The sequence below is a fragment of the Podarcis filfolensis genome (genome assembly GCF_964270895.1).
Source record: "Podarcis filfolensis genome assembly, chromosome: 11".
NCBI classification, from domain to species: Eukaryota; Metazoa; Chordata; class Lepidosauria; order Squamata; family Lacertidae; genus Podarcis; species Podarcis filfolensis.
In genome coordinates this window covers 38,631,417-38,648,126 of record NC_139613.1, presented here as the reverse complement: position 1 = coordinate 38,648,126, position 16,710 = coordinate 38,631,417, and the positions used below count along the sequence as shown (strand labels likewise).

The 16,710-nt window shown below is 42.5% G+C and overlaps 1 protein-coding gene across 1 annotated transcript in view; it reads left to right on the top strand.

Moving 5' to 3' along the window:
* Window positions 1-16,710, top strand: part of LOC310744828 (uncharacterized protein) — a 41,078-nt gene that overhangs the window by 7,807 nt on the left and 16,561 nt on the right. The window contains exons 3-7 of the mRNA XM_083576534.1: window positions 2,584-2,763; window positions 8,657-8,824; window positions 9,078-9,179; window positions 12,244-12,354; window positions 15,606-15,784. Of these exons, the coding sequence (XP_083432660.1) occupies window positions 2,584-2,763; window positions 8,657-8,824; window positions 9,078-9,179; window positions 12,244-12,354; window positions 15,606-15,784 (740 nt within the window). The remainder of the gene's footprint in view (window positions 1-2,583; window positions 2,764-8,656; window positions 8,825-9,077; window positions 9,180-12,243; window positions 12,355-15,605; window positions 15,785-16,710) is intronic.

The window sequence follows — 16,710 nt, the reverse complement described above, 5'->3', positions numbered from 1 at the left end:
CGCAGGTGAAACAATTGGAAGAGTGTGGCATTGAAGTCCATCCACAGTGTTGAGTAGATTAATTGGTAAAATTTCTCAGTTCAAAACCTTCAAGAGATTCCAATTGATTTCAGGGAAGATTATTTTAAAAACTGAATATTCAAAATACAAACACTTGTAAAAGATCAGCAGATAAAAATCCCCATGCCTACTGTGACACATGCATTCAATCCTAATGAAGTGTATTTAAAAAAATACAGGATCTCAAAGCAGCTGTCTTATTACAAAAGAATTTCAGAAATAGACTTGAAAGAGAAGTTGCTGAATTGCAACTTATTACTAAACTGAAAACTATGGAGAGACCTGGTCTGAATACAGTGGTACCTCCGGTTGTGGACGGGATCCATTCCAGAGCTCTGGCCGGATCCCGAGGTTTTTGCAACTGGAGGTGCCTATTCTGTGCATGCGTGTGACGCAGTAGAGCGCTTCTGTGCATGTGCGTGTGGCAAAACCCAGAAAAATAGTTCCAGGTTTGCTGCATGCATATCCCAAAGGATTTGTAACCAGAGATACTCATAAGCAGAGGTACCACTGTACTGGATTCTTGTCTGATTACATATGCTAAAGCTATTTTTGGTCATCTGCATACTATCCCTTGCTTTTTCATGTAGGAATAATTGCAGTCGTTAACAGTCGTCAACAGGTTTACCATACCCATTGAATCAATCACCCATCTCCTACTACCCTTCTGAGAAAAACCCCACCCCACCCTCCCACTATATATAAGGGTCTGGTGGCTTCTGTTTCAGTGTATCTGAAGAAGTGTGCATGCACATGGAAGGTTATACCCAGAACAAGCTTAGCTGGTCTCTAAGGTGCTACTGGACAATTTTTTAATTTAGTTTTAAAAAGTTATTTTCTCTAATGTGCAAATTTAACACTATATTTAACCAATTAATCACAACTAAAACATATATTTATCAACTAAGATTTCTTTCATTGGGTGATAGCCTTAGAAATAGTTACTAGCCTTTGATTATTTAGGCTGCAATCCTATATACACAAGTCACTTATCTGGGAGTAAGCAGAACTGAACTCAGTGGGGATTTCTTCTGATATATGGTTAGGACTGCACTGTTTGTGCCTGTAAAATATGTAAGCATGTAAGCGGGCAAGTGTATAACACAGATAGAGCCACCTGAATACATATTGCCCAGTCTATATTCAAATATAATTGTAAAATTTTGCATTCAACTAAGTTTTAGACAGGGAAGAACCATTAAAATTAATAAACATAAGTTAGCGGTGTCCATTATTTTTAATGGGTGTATACTGAATAGGACTAGCATTGGATGCAACCCTTTATTTTGATTTGCTTAGAGCAGGCTTCCTCAACCTCCAGATGTTTTGAGACTAAAATTCCCACCATCCCTGACCACTGGTCCTGCTAGCTAGGGATCATGGGAGTTGTAGGCCAAAAACATACGGAGGGGCGAGGTTGAGGAAGCCTGGCTTAGAGTACTGAAACTGTACATTGATTTAATATTGTTCATGCCTGTTCTGGTGGGAGCCTCACTCCAGTAAACAAGTGTTTTTGCAGGCATCCGTGCTTTGGACTAAAGTCCAAAGTTATAAAAGCAAATGGCTTTGCAACAGAGTTTTATGTTGGGCTCATAGCTGTCAACTTTTCCCTTTTCTTGTGAGGAATCCTATTCGGAATAAGGGAATTTCCCTTTTAAAAAAAGGGAAAAGTTGACAGCTATGGTTGGGATCCAGAGTGCAAATGGAGATCCTGATCTCTTTAAAGAAAGTGGGAAGACTTTATGTTTGCAGAACCCATGTAAAGTAGCCATTGCTTCTTCCTTCTCAAGAAACAATGGGAGCTTCTATAAACAAAGCTTTACCCCAAATGTTCAAGACAGGTTTTTCTCCTCTTTGGTTTCATTGAGTGATTCCCTTTAAAAAAAAAAAAAAAAAGGATCTGCTAATACCGCCTCTAGCTTCCTCCTTTGAAATGATGCTCGGTATCTCTTTTTTTGTTGCGGGGGTGGGTTGCAATGACAGAGGTAAAAGGTAAAGGGTAAAGGGACCCCTGACCGTTAGGTCCAGTTGCGAACAACTCTGGCGTTGCGGCGCTCATCTCACTTTACTGGCCGAGGGAGCTGATGTACAGCTTCTGGGTCATGTGGCCAGCATGACTAAGCCGCTTCTGGCGAACCAGAACAGCGCACAGAAACGCCGTTTACCTTACCGCTGGAGCGGTACCTATTTATCTACTTGCACTTTGATGTGCTTTCGAACTGCTAGGTTGGCAGGAGCAGGGACTAAGCAACGGGAGCTCACCCCGTCATGGGGATTCGAACTGCCGACCTTCTGATCGGCAAGTCCTAGACTCTGTGGTTTAACCCACAGCACCACCTGCATCCCTTCTGTGAAAGTATACAGAAGTAAATCTCTCATTTCAACATAATTTACTTGCAAATAAATAAAAGTAGGCTTGCAGTTTTATCCTGACGTAGAAGAGGGAGCATGGCTTGTAACATGTATTTAATAGTAAATACACTTTGCTTTTTTTCCCCTCCTGAAAATTGTGCAATTATGTAGCTGCTGCGTTGGAAGACACGGGCAAAATACTGTCTGATGAGCAAGCATCAAATGACGCCAGCAGTTCCCATGAAGAAGCAGTAGATCGTTGGGCCAGACGAAGGAAACAATTCCAAAACAGCAAGAGATGTGGTTCGGCTGGTGGGAGTTCCATAATCAGCAGTATCACAGAAGGATCAAGTGAGTGTTCCACATTTATTGCATTGGTCAGGAAAAGACATTTATACAGAGAGCTATGAATAAATTCTTCCAGTTTGAAGGGAGGAGCGCTCGTTGCATGGCATGGCATTTTCTTGTTCTAAACAGCTTAGATGGGATGGGAAACCATGGTTTGAACAAAACATGATAGGGGAACCATAGCCTCATGTGCAGAAGAGATGAAAAGAACAAATGGGCATGACATGTGTTCTAAGCTTTATAAACCATGGTTAAATACACAGAGAGAACATCTGGGCCCTATTCTCTTTTAGCATGCCTCTCCACCTATTTATCTATAGATATGGGGGTCAGTCCTGCCAACCTAGCAGTTCGAAAGCACACAGTGCAAGTAGATAAATAGGTACCGCTCCGGCGGGAAGGTAAACGGCATTTCCGTGTGCTGCTCTGGTTCACCAGAAGCAGCTTAGTCATACTGGCCACATGACCCGGAAGCTGTACGCCGGCTCCCTCAGCCAATAAAGTGAGATAAGCGCCGCAACCCCAGAGTCGGCCACAACTGGACCTAATGGTCAGGGGCCCCTTTACCTTTACCTATGGGGGTCAGAGTCTGGGTTTGTGTGTGTGTAGTTAGGTTTATCTATTTATCTGCGTTTATTTATCTGCATTTTATTTATCTATTTATCTGTGTTTACCTTTACTCCAAAGAGCTCAAAATGACTTACCTAGCTCCCCCTCATTTTCCCATATTTTATCCTCCAAGAGGATACATTACACCGAGAGACAGCGACTGTCCCAAGGTCATTCAGTGAGCTTCATGGCTGATTGGAGATTTGAACCCAGGCCTCCCAGGCCCTCGTACAACAGTTTAACTAGCTGTTATACACGCTGATCCCTAGCAACTACTGGCTTTCCACAAAGCTAGACAATATTCAGTGTAGGAGTGTGGAAATAAACCCCTCCAGAATCGTGTCACAGATGCAGAAATAAAATCTCCCCTCTATTCAGATAGATACAATTCTCAAGGGGTTTTCTCCATGACCTCCACTGATTGGATTAACCTTCATAATCTCTTGGCTAAAAGTTATTCCTCTAGCTCATTATTATTTCTGCTTTCCTTTCACTTGTTTAAAAGTATGCCAAATATACTAGTCTGGAGTCTCAAGAGGATAGCGTTCAAGCCTAATGAATTTGTAGTGCAGGCTGATGGGCTCCCCAAGTGGGAATCATAATGTCTAGGGAACAGCAAACGCTTCGATACACACATGCAGATGTCTTCTTCTGATTGGTCAGTAAAACTAGATGAACGTACATATCAAAATAAACTAGGGAAACTATATGCCTGAAATACATAATTAATTATTGCTGCTACATCTACCACTAAAGGAGTTGCATATAGGTTATTTATTTGTATCCTTTTCACTGGAAATGGGATGTTTTTGTGCATTTGGAATCCTCCCTCCCCCACAAATTGGTGAGGTTTTCCAGTTATTTTCAGAATTTGCCAAAGAAGGGGGGGGGGAGAGAAGGTTAAATAAAAACAAAAATAGCCAAATTCATCAACTGTACCATTGCTCATATTCAACCTATCCCAATATTTACAAATCAAAAATTAATTCACTCTATCTATGCCTTTGCAGAAGATTCCTCTAATGAGTACATCACAAGTACAGAATGCAATTAACTGTCATCCATGAAACAAGGAAAAAGCAATTGCTTCACCCTGCCAAAAATCACATTTATCTGGCAGTTATTTGACTTAATATTGGTTTCACCCCAACCACTTTCTTTAAACACTCCTCTGGAAGCAGATAGTCAGCAATCCTCCAGCCAAATAGAAGTTGAACCCAGAAGAAGGGGGGGGGGCTGTGTGGAATATAGTAAGGAACCAGATCAAGTTGTTTCTGTCAAATGGCTGTTCATTGAGCATTCCTCATAGCCACCCAACAACCAATTACTCCTGACATTCTGGGGAATTTTGGCAGAAGTGGCTTGTTCACATGTTACGCTGCACACATGTACAATCTATCTCTACACATCTATAGGTATTTGTGTGAAAGAGTATACACTTGATAGCTCAATTTTTACGCACACAGACCATGCATTAATTGAACACTACATGTGAATAACTGTACAAGGGTACAGCTCGGACTTGTGTAGACAGATTGCACACTTGCTGAATGCAATGTGTGAACACTCCTGTTGACACAGCTCAAGAAATTGTGGTAAGAGTTTGTGTATGTGTGGTTTAAAGTGTTAATCCGTGTCAGGTTTGCAAAAGGCTTCATATATCTCCCAAAGCTGTTCTGGAGCACAGCTGAAATCCACATCTTTGGTGCACATGATGCACAATCTATTGGAACGTATCCCCTGGCCATCCCCACTAAAAAAAATGGCCAGGAGCTGTGCAAGAGCATAGCAATTGCCTTTCCTCATAGCAGCAGTGCCTATCCTTTTTGTAATACAAGTCCTATCAATTGGTTCAATGGAGTGTATCTATACAAGACTCTGGACCAGGCTACCCTCTCTGGATGTTTTGGACTACAACTTCCATCAACCTGACTACTGGCCATACTGGCTGGGGCTGATGGGAGTTGTAGTCCAAAACATCTGGAGGTCTCCAGACTGAGGGAAGCTGCTCTAGTTCTTTGCTGGGCTTTCCTTCTACTTGTCTAAACTAAGGACCAGGCAGCAGTACCGTAACTGAGTTAGGCAGGAGTGCCACTTTTACTGTCTGCCAAAGGCAGTCCTGTGGGCCCACTTGCATCACAAGCTACTGAGGTCCAGCGCCAAAGGCCTTCTGGCGGTTCCCTCACTGTGAGAAGCCAAGTTACAGGGAACCAGGCAGAGGGCCTTCTTGGTAGTGGCACCCACCCTGTGGAACGCCCTCCCACCAGATGTCAAAGAGAACAACAACTACCAGACTTTTAGAAGACATCTGAAGGCAGCCCTGTTTAGGGAATCTTTTGATGTTTGATGCATTACTGTATTTTAATATTTTGTTGGAAGCCTCCCAGATGGGTGGGGTATAAATAATGTTGTTGTTTAGTCGTTTAGTCGTGTCCGACTCTTCGTGACCCCATCAGGATGTATTTAGAGTAGATCCACTGAAATCAATCAATATACTCTGAGTTTGAGGTAGTTGGATTTCATTCAGTGAAATGATGTTGGGTCCATAAATACAGACAGAATGAGGTTTGGCACAACTTTAATCTGCATGATGACTCAGTACTTCGTACTGTAGGTCATAAGCCGCATTATGCTCCAAACAGACCCATCTGAGTCTAAATCATGTCCATGTTTTATCATTTTGTAAGATAGGTTTAGTTGGTATCATGTATAATGGAGTGACTTTAAATTCTAAGGTTACTGTACAGTGTGGATTGAAAAGCACTCAGTAGCAGATGCCACAAACAAGCACTGGGCTTGTCACACTGCATGATTCTTTGAATCATGTATTTAGAAAATCAAACACTGCCCTGTACCTAGAAATGTGACATGCCTAATGACTTGCTACTTGGAAGTGCTACATCATGAATGTTGTGATGCCTTATGTAACACCATGTTGATGAGCGCTGTCTGAGTGACTGAATTAACTGTGAATCACTCATCCATATGATCAAATCTGCTCCTGGGAAACTCCCTCTCCGTCTTTACACAGTGCAACCCTAAACAATAATCACTAAGCTTTAAAGCCTGTGGATTTTGACAAAGATAGTAGATTTGTGGCACATGGACCTTCAGTGGTCAAAACAGGAACACAAAGGTAAGTTCATGTGGGCTTTTGTGTGGAAGTCTATATTTGTGATTTTCTGTTCCATGATCAAAGTACGCTAAGGTTATGTTACCTGTTAGGAGGGAGCTAATGGGAAGAAAAACCTGGCATGTAAAAACTGAGCCACAGAGAAATGTTTGCTTTCTGTAACTCTGCCTCTGTAATACTGAGCTGAATAAGGGAGGTCCTCAGACCTTGTCGAAATGTGTTGGTCAATGATAAAGATAGTCCTGTGTTCAGAAGCGGAAGAAGAGAATATTTTTAAGATGCTTTTGTGACACACACATAAAAAGAGGCGCTTTTGGTTCTAAACTTAGCAGGATAAAATGGAAGGTGGCTAAATGTGAAAGGAATAAAGTTTGAGATGCTGATAGATTGATTTTTACCTGAACTGAAGAGTCAAGATTAACACGAATGCTCAAACCTCTCCAGCGTTGCTTGAGTGATATTACTTATTATAGATTCACTTTTTCCTTCCCACACACACCCGCTGCTTGCCAGTTTCTATTCTTGACATTAACAAGCATCTCTGAATACTGGCTCATAATACTGAATCTCCAGAAGCCTCATCTGTTTTCCTAAGCAAGAAGAATGCACCAGAGTGCTTGTTTGAGGAGGTCAGACAACTTGAACTGGGGAGCGGGGCATTAAATCAATGGAGCTTCAGTGGGATGGGGAAAAGTCTGTCTTTGAGCCACTTTTCTGATTTTATGCCGACATAGAAATTAGTGTGTCCTAGATTCCTAGGGTAACAAAAAGGGAAAATAGATTGTGTGACACCAAATACTTCTCCCCTCCCCACATTTTCTAGCTTGAATGTAAAAACTAAATTGGCTAGATGTGCAACTTGTGACCTCCCAAGTTGAAGGCATCATATCAGCTATGCATGGCAGCCCACCAAGGTTTGATGGTCCTCCTTGTTTAGCTGTAAAAACAGGAGCAGTACAGTTTTGGGGCACATGTCTGGCAATGTGTGTCTGGAATTAGGGGGGGTGGTCCCAAGTTGCATAGGCTTGCATCAGAATGAAAGTGTCTCTCTCCTGCTTTCTGTTCCTGGTTAGTAGTATTACATGGTTCGGCACCATCAGGCACCCACACAACCCTGTGGAGCCCACTACCAAGGCCTGGATCCTGCAGGCTCTTTGTTGCTATTGCTGCCTGTTCATCTTTCCTCTCTGAGCCATGAAAGCACCATGGATATGATGCAGCAGCTTCCAATTGCCTTGCACTCCCATTCTGGGCAGTCGTGTAGGCTTGGGCCCAGAGAGAGGCAGAGCAAACAAATGGGAGCATTGAGGACAGTAGCCAAGGAGTAGACACTCATGGGAAAAGGGGGTGAAGAAGCCATCTTGCCCAAGGACTGCCCTCAAACCTGGAACAGCCACTACATCTCCATACATGTACAGACAGAAAAGAAGTGTTTTTAGTGTCCTGAGCATAAATGCCACCAGCATTGGACTTGAGCTCAGGAAGCTTTGGTCCAAATCTTTGCTCAGCCATTGACTTAGTAACTGAATGGCATTGGGCAAGTAGTTTATCTTGCATCATTTGTACATGGTGGGAATGTGACTCATGCATGCACTTTACACCCTCTGGACTTGTGAATATGCACTACCTCCAAACCATTTGTGCGTGTGTTTGTGTTGAAAATCAGATTATTTTACCGTCCATAAGTGTAATTCATTACAATGACCGCAAAGCCTGACCTTTTCTAACTTTATATATTTGGAAACCAAATCTAGAAAGCTTGAAACAGTTAACAGCCTCCTTGGATCAAACCTTTAAAAATGTAACACTTATGTTCACCACTTTTATTCCATTTATATTGTGCCCTTCTTCCAGGGAGCTCCAAGACTGTTCTCTCCTCTCCCCTCCTATTTTATAAGGCAGTTTCAGCAAATAGTGTTTAGGATCACCCAGTGAGTTTCATGGTCCTCTACAAACCATTTACATGTGCGCCCTTTGAAATGTGCCTCACTCAGGCCAGATCATTCCCCCTGGCAAGATGAAACGCTTCCACTGATGGAACAACTGCCATAGCACTACACTGAATTCCTCTCTATATCTTTGCCGTAAAAGAATAATAATAAAAAAGATTCTGGGATAGGGAAACAAATCCATTCTCTTATTGTCACTTTCCAGTAAACTCGGAGGATGGCCGTTCAGTGGATCTAGGTCTGCGTGGTGAAAGTGAAGAGAGAGGTTTCTACACTGAGATCTTCCACTCAATGTCTTGGGTGTTCAGAGGGGATGATGCCAGTCCGGATAACAGCCCCAGGTGTCTTAGCAAAAGGCCCAGACCCGTAGCAGGTAACACCTATGGCTTTATTTGTATGTGCCTGGTTCCGTTCCTCAGATCTACAAATGTACATTGTGTATACCTTTTATTTTCTTTTTTTACAAATTACCAGTTTAAACAGAGAGTCTCACCTGTAGCCAGTGCTCTTTGCAATTCAAAATAACAAAAAAGCATCTGCCTCTGAGGGCGGGGGATTTTTCCAGCTATATTAGAAATACACGACGTCAGGTGTTTTATTTCTCTCACTTTTTTGTCTTGTTTTAGTTCGTGAACGAACTGTAAGAATCGCTAAAGGAACAGGTGATTACCCCTGGGGATTCCGGATCCAATTCTCGAAGCCCATCCTTGTAACTGAAGTGGACACCAGTAAGTGATACCCACAAAGCTCGTTTTCCTTATGAGCAGATCCTAAGTGACTTGCATGGCAGAGTGCTTAAAAAGAAGCTCAGAGCACCACTGAATTTATGATGACAAAGAGCCTCAGGGCAAACCGCTAGCTGGCAGCTCAACAAGTCTCCTGTGTTCTTTTTATTATTGTTGCTCTGAAGTTGATTTTCTCTGCAATATAGATAGTGACATAAAAGTATCATTCGTACTTAATTTTATAGTCCTCCTGCAAATGGATTAGGGGTTGCTTTTGCGAATGACGTTGGCTGTTATACTGAAAATGATAAGAGGAGGAACAGATGCCCATTTATGTGCCATTTACTTATTGATAAATGATCTTCCCTGACTGACTTTTCATTTAATGAAACTAAAAGGGTCAGGCATAGCCTGGGGCAATTTCCCCTCCCAACCATATATCTCTGCTAAGGAGAGGTGATGATCATGACAAAAAAGGTCAGTGATCCATATAAAGCAAGAAACTATTTGGCGGTTAAAAAATCATACAGGCTTTTTCTTCTCTTTCTGAATTTTTAACAAGATCTGCTCCCTACATCTTACTTGCTCCTGTAATAGCAAAATAGGATTCCTATATAGGCAGTGCTTTTTTTCTGGGAGGACGCAGGGGGATGCATACCCCTAAACATTTTGTGAATCTAAGTTTGGCCTCATTGAGGGGCAGTATTTCAATATGAGTAGGAAAATGAGAGAACCCCTAAACGTTTTTTTTAGGGGGAAAAAGCACTGCCTATAAGAATTATTTAGGATTATAAGCATGAGCCTACTTCTTCACAGGTATGTTCCTCTCCTTCCCCTCATGTGACTGACTTTGCCATTTCATGCAAGCCTAGTGTACTATGGCTTGTCTGTACCATAGTTTTGCTCACCGGTGAAATCTGCAAGCCGCTGTTTGCAATCCTAGCATACAGAGAAACTATGGTTTGAAGAAACCATCACTTAACGGATTCAGATGAAGTGGCAAGTTGGTTTGCTACTAGATCAGGAATGGAAGTTTTCAGTTGCCACCCCCACTTGAGGGAAGAAGCTAGCGTTTGAGGAGCATGCTTTAGCAGTACATCTGAATGCTATTATAATTTTGAGGGACCGTGTAGCCAGGATGGAGAAGTTGCTGTGTTAGGGCCAACTCCTGATTACATAGGAGCCAACTCCAATCTTCAGCTCCCCCAGTAAAATATTTGAGGAGCCCACCTCTCTCTGAGTTGATGGGCATTGACATTCAAATGGTGTGCATGTACTGCGTCATGTGGGGCGGGCCTTATCTGGGCTTCAACTTGGCACCCCTGCCTGATTATGACATTTATCATAATTTTCCTGCTATACTTGGACCAGACTTCCATTCCTTCCTTAAGCCAAATGCTTTCTGAAACATTAAGTTTGGGTCTTGGGAATTTCAGTGACTGAGGTGGATTTCAGAAGCCATACACGATTCAAGAGTAGAACACAGAGAAGCCTAAAGTAGTTACCATGAAAACTGTTTTGGCCATTTGCTTTCATTTACAAATGGCAAGAGCCAATAATTCTGGAACAAATTCTTACAAAATGGCTTCTTCTGTCCAAAATGAAGCAAATCGAGATCACAAAAAATTGCATCTGAAGTCCTTAAGTTGTTGAGCATACTGGAATTGCTTCAGAAATCTCATATCACCTCTCTAGAGTTATCAGTCTGTTGAATAGCAGAATGGTCATAATGTATAATTTATCATTTTGCTTTTTTATGGAAAGAGCAGAAATTCACAGTGGTCTTGTATCTCTCATTCCCTGTTATCCTTCTGATTTCCTTCCCCATTGCTGTAAGACAGGACTCTGGGGTTTATGTTGTAAGACACACTTATTAAATCACAAGGTACTAGTTATGTTAAAATTTTACTTAATTTAATCAAAGAGGACATTTATGTGTGTTTTTTCTGGGGGGTGGGAAACATGCTTACCTGGTACATTATGACAGTTTAATTATATACTGAAAACGGAAGGTAAAATGATGGTTCTGCTACACATCCTCGTAGGATTCAAATGCACCTACGTTGAACATATTTTCTGCTTATGTAAGTTCTTGTCTATTCCTAGCCTGACTTTATATAAGTCTTCCTATAAAAGTAGTCCCTGCAGTTTTCAGCTGCCGAACAATAGCCCAAAGGAGGATACCTTAGCACTTTTGAATCAGGCATGCTTTTCTAGCCTACCAGCAATTGTTTTTCCTTCTAAGTGAATTTATGGCTTCCGTCCTTCTTTGCAATAATCAGGAAGGCACGGCTCAAGAGCAAGAAAAATTCAGGCCTTTGACGCAGACTCTGCTCTGCTGTGTCTTGATCTTAAAATGCCTTTCCTTTGAATGGAACAGTGGGTGGGTGGGAATTCTTGCCTGTACTTCTGGTCTCTATACCAACATGGGATCTATTTCGGTTTGTGACATAGTATGATCTCTTTGTTTTCACTTTTAAGGGAGGAATTCAGCATAGTGCTATGGCAATCAGTCCAATATTTTCAGTTTGTCAGGTGGAACAACACTCTCCCCCCATGTTGGGGGAGGCTGTGGCCCCACGCATGTTTTTTTTAGGAGGCATGACCAGGCACCCCTACAACAGGCTCTGCCATCAGCCCCTGGCTTGCGCCTGGCTGTGGCAACTGCGGAGGAAGGCGACGGAGCATGAGAAAGCTGCAGCTTCCTCGTCCCTGGTCACAGTTACGCCCCCAGGTGCATCCTGGGTACTCTTTGCGAGGGGAGCCACCACAGGCTCCCTCCGTGCCCCGTGCCTACGATAACCAAGAATAACTTGGGCATATTCCAGATTTCCTCAACATTGTGCCTTCCTGATGTTTTGGACTATGACTTTTATCAGCCCCAGCCAGCATGTGAAAGCTAAACTTTTCTATGTTTGTCAAGTTGCTCCCCACACAAAAAATGGCTGGAAGGAAAACCGATCCCCTGACCCCTTTGTGTTGTATTTATTTATGCGTGAAAGGTGAACTCCTCTTGGCATATTATCAAAATGTCCCGAATAAGGGTCCTTTTCCCCTTCTGTTGCAGACAGCTCAGCAGAAGAAGCAGGCCTCCAGATTGGAGATATTGTGATGGCTGTCAATGGAACGGACGTTAGCAGCATGCCACACTCAGAGGCTGCAAATTTGGCAAGAAAAGGTAATGATACCAATGCAGTTAACTGCTTTGTGAGTCGAGGACCCGCCACCCACTTAGGGATAAATAAAACACAAGGTTTTAGGTTAATGGACTAAATAAGGCCACAACTTTATTGGTTGCAGCATGTGAGTGGTATTGGCTTAGGCATTGGATCAATAGATCTATACTTGACTCCACCCCACTCAGTGGGAAGTCATTTTGAGAGTTAACAACCAGTGGGAGGAGCTTGTTGATGCAAATACAACTGGAAGCTTCCCCTGACCTCACGAGGGGTTGTGCGATGGCCCTAGCCACCAGCAGGGCATCGGACAGGATCCACGACCGCTGGATCCCTTTAACAGAATACCCAAAAGGTGAGGGGTAGGTGATGGCCACAACCTGCCCTCCAAAACACCACACATATTCCAATGCCTAACTGCCAATACCCGAAAAGTTGTGATGATTTGCTACGAGGTAGGTGAAAAACCAAGAGGCTGGAGCCAATTAGCAAAATGGATAAAAATTCCTACCATGGGCAACGAAGGCAACCAACCAAGGTCCATAGCAATGTCAAAGCGTAGATATGACCTAAAGGGAGCGTGGGCGGGTGATCCATCGAATTTTGGAAGCAAAGTGAGGTCGCAGCACTGCCGCAGCCACTTGAGTGTGGCACTTAACCCCGCCCCAGGCCGATTGGCTGGCTGCAAGGGGCACGGCACGGCAGCCGGGAAGTGGATTCAGGGGGCCGAAACACCCCCCTGCTGATGCAGGAACCAGCTCCTGCTCAGAACCCCTCCCCTCGGGTAGGAGGAGTGGTCTTGCTGAGGTTTTTTTGGTCAGGTTTTTTGAACCAAGATTTGTCAGTTTTTACAAAGCAAAAACCATAAACTTAGATAGTGAAAATAAATAGGAGGCAGCCACCCTTTTTTTGCTACAGTGCCCTGTTAATGACACAATATCATAATGTGTCAACATTTCCAGGGGAGAAAGAATGTGTGGCAGCAACATTACTGGACATTCTGTCGCTCAACTATAGCTTCATTTCAAAAGTTAAACAGGAAATAAAATAGATACCAGCCCTTGGGCAACATTTTTTAAATAGATTGTACATAACGTAGCAATCCCACCCCCAACACTTGAATTTCAAAGAATTTTTGTGTCCTCCAAGAATGTCCAAGGATTTTTACGCACACACTTGCTCCTGCTCAAAAGTCTGTTGCAAGTATGGACAGGGGAGAAATTAAATTCAGTTCGCATTTAAAAGAAAAACTTCCAAAATCACACTTTCCAAAACAATACATGAACCAAAACATAGCCATCTCTTGAAATCCACACTCCTCGAAATTTTGCAACACAGTTTTCCAGCCAAGGGATGTGTTCAAACAGGCATATATTACCAAGGCACGGGGTTCGTGAAAAAAGTGAAAATAACTTATGCATTAGAGTAGGGAAAATTGTTTTGCAGAAATGCATATATTAGGCAAAATCGCATACAAACATGTGCATATTAGGAGAAATTCGCACTAAAATGCTGATAAATTTTCATGAGGCTTAAAAAAAAATATCAAAAACTGATGTGGAAATGGGGAGAAAACTGAAGACTGGAAAAATGAGAAGCACAAAATTGACAGATCTGCCTGTCACTAATTGAAGGTGTATGGGAGCATTTTGTGCAACTATTAATCAATTCCTTGGTTCAGAAACTATTCAGTCCTTGCCTTGCCCAATTTTATCTAGTCACATTTGACTATATAGATTTTTTTAAAAACCCACTTTCTAGGAGCCTAACATCCTTCTGTTCGCCAAACTCACTACCAAAGAGCCAGCACTCTTCAGGAGCTACAATCAGACTTTTATCTCCATGGGCTGGAGAGTGACAGGGTTGGTGATGAAGGCAGAGCTTGACATTTTTATTCCTACTCACATGTAGTAGGCTTTACACAAGTTCAGAAGGCCCGAAAAGGCTATTGTGTTATCCAAGATGAAAATGTTTCTGTTGAGAAAATAACTGCTCTGAAAGAAACACACGTGAAGGAGCTTTGGTCAGGCTGTTCTCCTAACTGCAGGTGCAAAATAAACTCTGGCCTAGGGATTATTTTCCTTCATGAGCTCTTGCAATAATTGCAAGGGGAAAAGCAGGAGCAAATTAAAGAGAGGCCAGAGAAAACAGATTGACATTTCTGATGTAAGTGTGCTTGAAAGTGCCACAGATTCAATTTAAAAAAAGAAAAAAAAAATCTTTCAAGAGAGAGCCTACCTATGAATTTTATCACTCAGCTGCATTGGAAAAGCTGACTTTGACAGTAAGGGCAAGTTACTTTGGACATGCGGAGACTGATGGAGCAATAAGGTGACAGTGATCCGAGAGGAAAGCCTTGGTTGGATAAAAGACCCTCATTTTCTCTTTGTGCCAGCTACTAATATTGTTATCTGCTCATAGTATCACTTAAGTCTAGGCCAAAATGTCAGGTGGAAAGAGCACATTTAGCAATATTGCTTTTGGGTCCCATGCCTCAAAGACAGATGGGTCCTGACAGTGGCCTTCAAGACATCAATCTACTATTTATGTCTGGTGTTTCTTCAGAAGGAAAATTCATAGCTGGCTCAATGAACACGTTAGACCTGTCTGTGTATAAGAGAACCAACATCCAGGTGCAACTAATACGTTACTTGATGAGGAGAGTGTCTTATACAGGGGAAACAAAATGCCACTTAAATTAATTTTGAATTATTTCCCTGGGATATATTAAAACCAAACTGTACCCTTTAGTACATGTCAGTTAATTCCACCACATACTGAATTCCACCATGCTATGAATTTGACAGAGATCAATAAAGGTTTAATAATGAAAAATGATTTCACAAGTGACTGACAAATTTACCTTGACACACATACCAAATTCATTAATTATAGGTGTGCAATGCACACACTTGCGTTGAAGAGAATGGCAGCCATTTACCACATCTATCTCTATTTACTAAGGAGTGTTTTTTTAAAAAATATTATCAGTCAGGCTGCCCCCCCCCCCCCCGCATCAACCAGGCCTTAGGCTGATTAACATCCAAACACCCTTGTGAAAACAGGGGGTTATTGGTTAGTTTTCATTTTATTATGTATTTTGTGTTCTCGATTTGTATTTTGTATTGGATGAAAGGCTGTATACAAATTTAGTAAGTAATAATAATATAGAAGAGTTTTTCCCATCTCCCTGCTTCATAGACTTGGTTTTAATTTACCTTGTAATAGACCACAATATAATCAAATATTTCAGGTCCAGATATCTTGACATTGTTGGTTGGCTCTGATATCAGTCGTTGTCCCAACACCCCTCGCCCGACATGTCGAGGATATCTGCACAAACGAACCCAGTCAGGAATCCTGAAGGGCTGGAGGAAGAGATGGTTTGTGCTAAAGCACGATGGCTGCCTCTACTATTACAAACACAAAAAGGTAAGGCATGTGTATAATTATTTCGTTTGTCCATTGAGGGAGCACGCTGGTAGTGGGTCTGTCCAAATTAAGTACAGTTGTACCTTGAAAATCAAACGGAATCTGTTCGGGAAGTCCGTTTGACTTCCAAAAAGTTCGGAAACCAAGGCACAGCTTCCTATTGGTTTCCAGTTGTGCAGGCATGCTGGAAACAATAGCGAAAGTCGCGTCAGATGTTCGGCTTCCAAAAAAAAACATTCAAAAACCAGAACACTCACTTCTGGTTTTCAGTTGTTCAGGAGCCGGAACGTTTGACTCCCAAGGCGTTCTGGAGCCGAGGTATGACTGTAGTGGACAGGCCATACCCATAGCTGTCAACCTTCCCTTTTTTTGTGGAAAATTCCCTTATTTCAGCGTCGTTTCCTGCTGCTATCCCGGATTTTTAGATATCCCGTAGACTGTCCCTGGGACAGGGGAGGCTGCTGATCCCTTATTTTCAAATCTGAAAGTTGACAGCTATGGCCATACCCTACTCTGTTTTTGAGAGTGCTCTCTTTCTCTCTCTTACACACACACACACACACACACACACACACACACACCATGCATTGGACTTCCAGGAGAGTGTAATGTTAGTCTACGTTTTTGGTTTGTTCCAGTTCACCAGACTCTGGAGCAATCTAGTCCAGGCCATACACAAACCTCTAGAAACTAGCTGCCGAGGCAGTTGGGGATATTTTGTCATACCTAATGTGTGTTTTGGTCACCATCCTTTGTGCAAAAAGTACATCTGGAACAAACTGCCCTTGTCAGAGGTTGGGACAGATCAGTTACAGAGGGCTTCCCCCTCCTTGCATCCATCCCTCTGTCTTGTCCCTGCCCACCCCCTTTTTCCTCTCCTCCCTGCCTTCTCTCCCTCTCAGCTCCCACCCCACACATGAAATAGG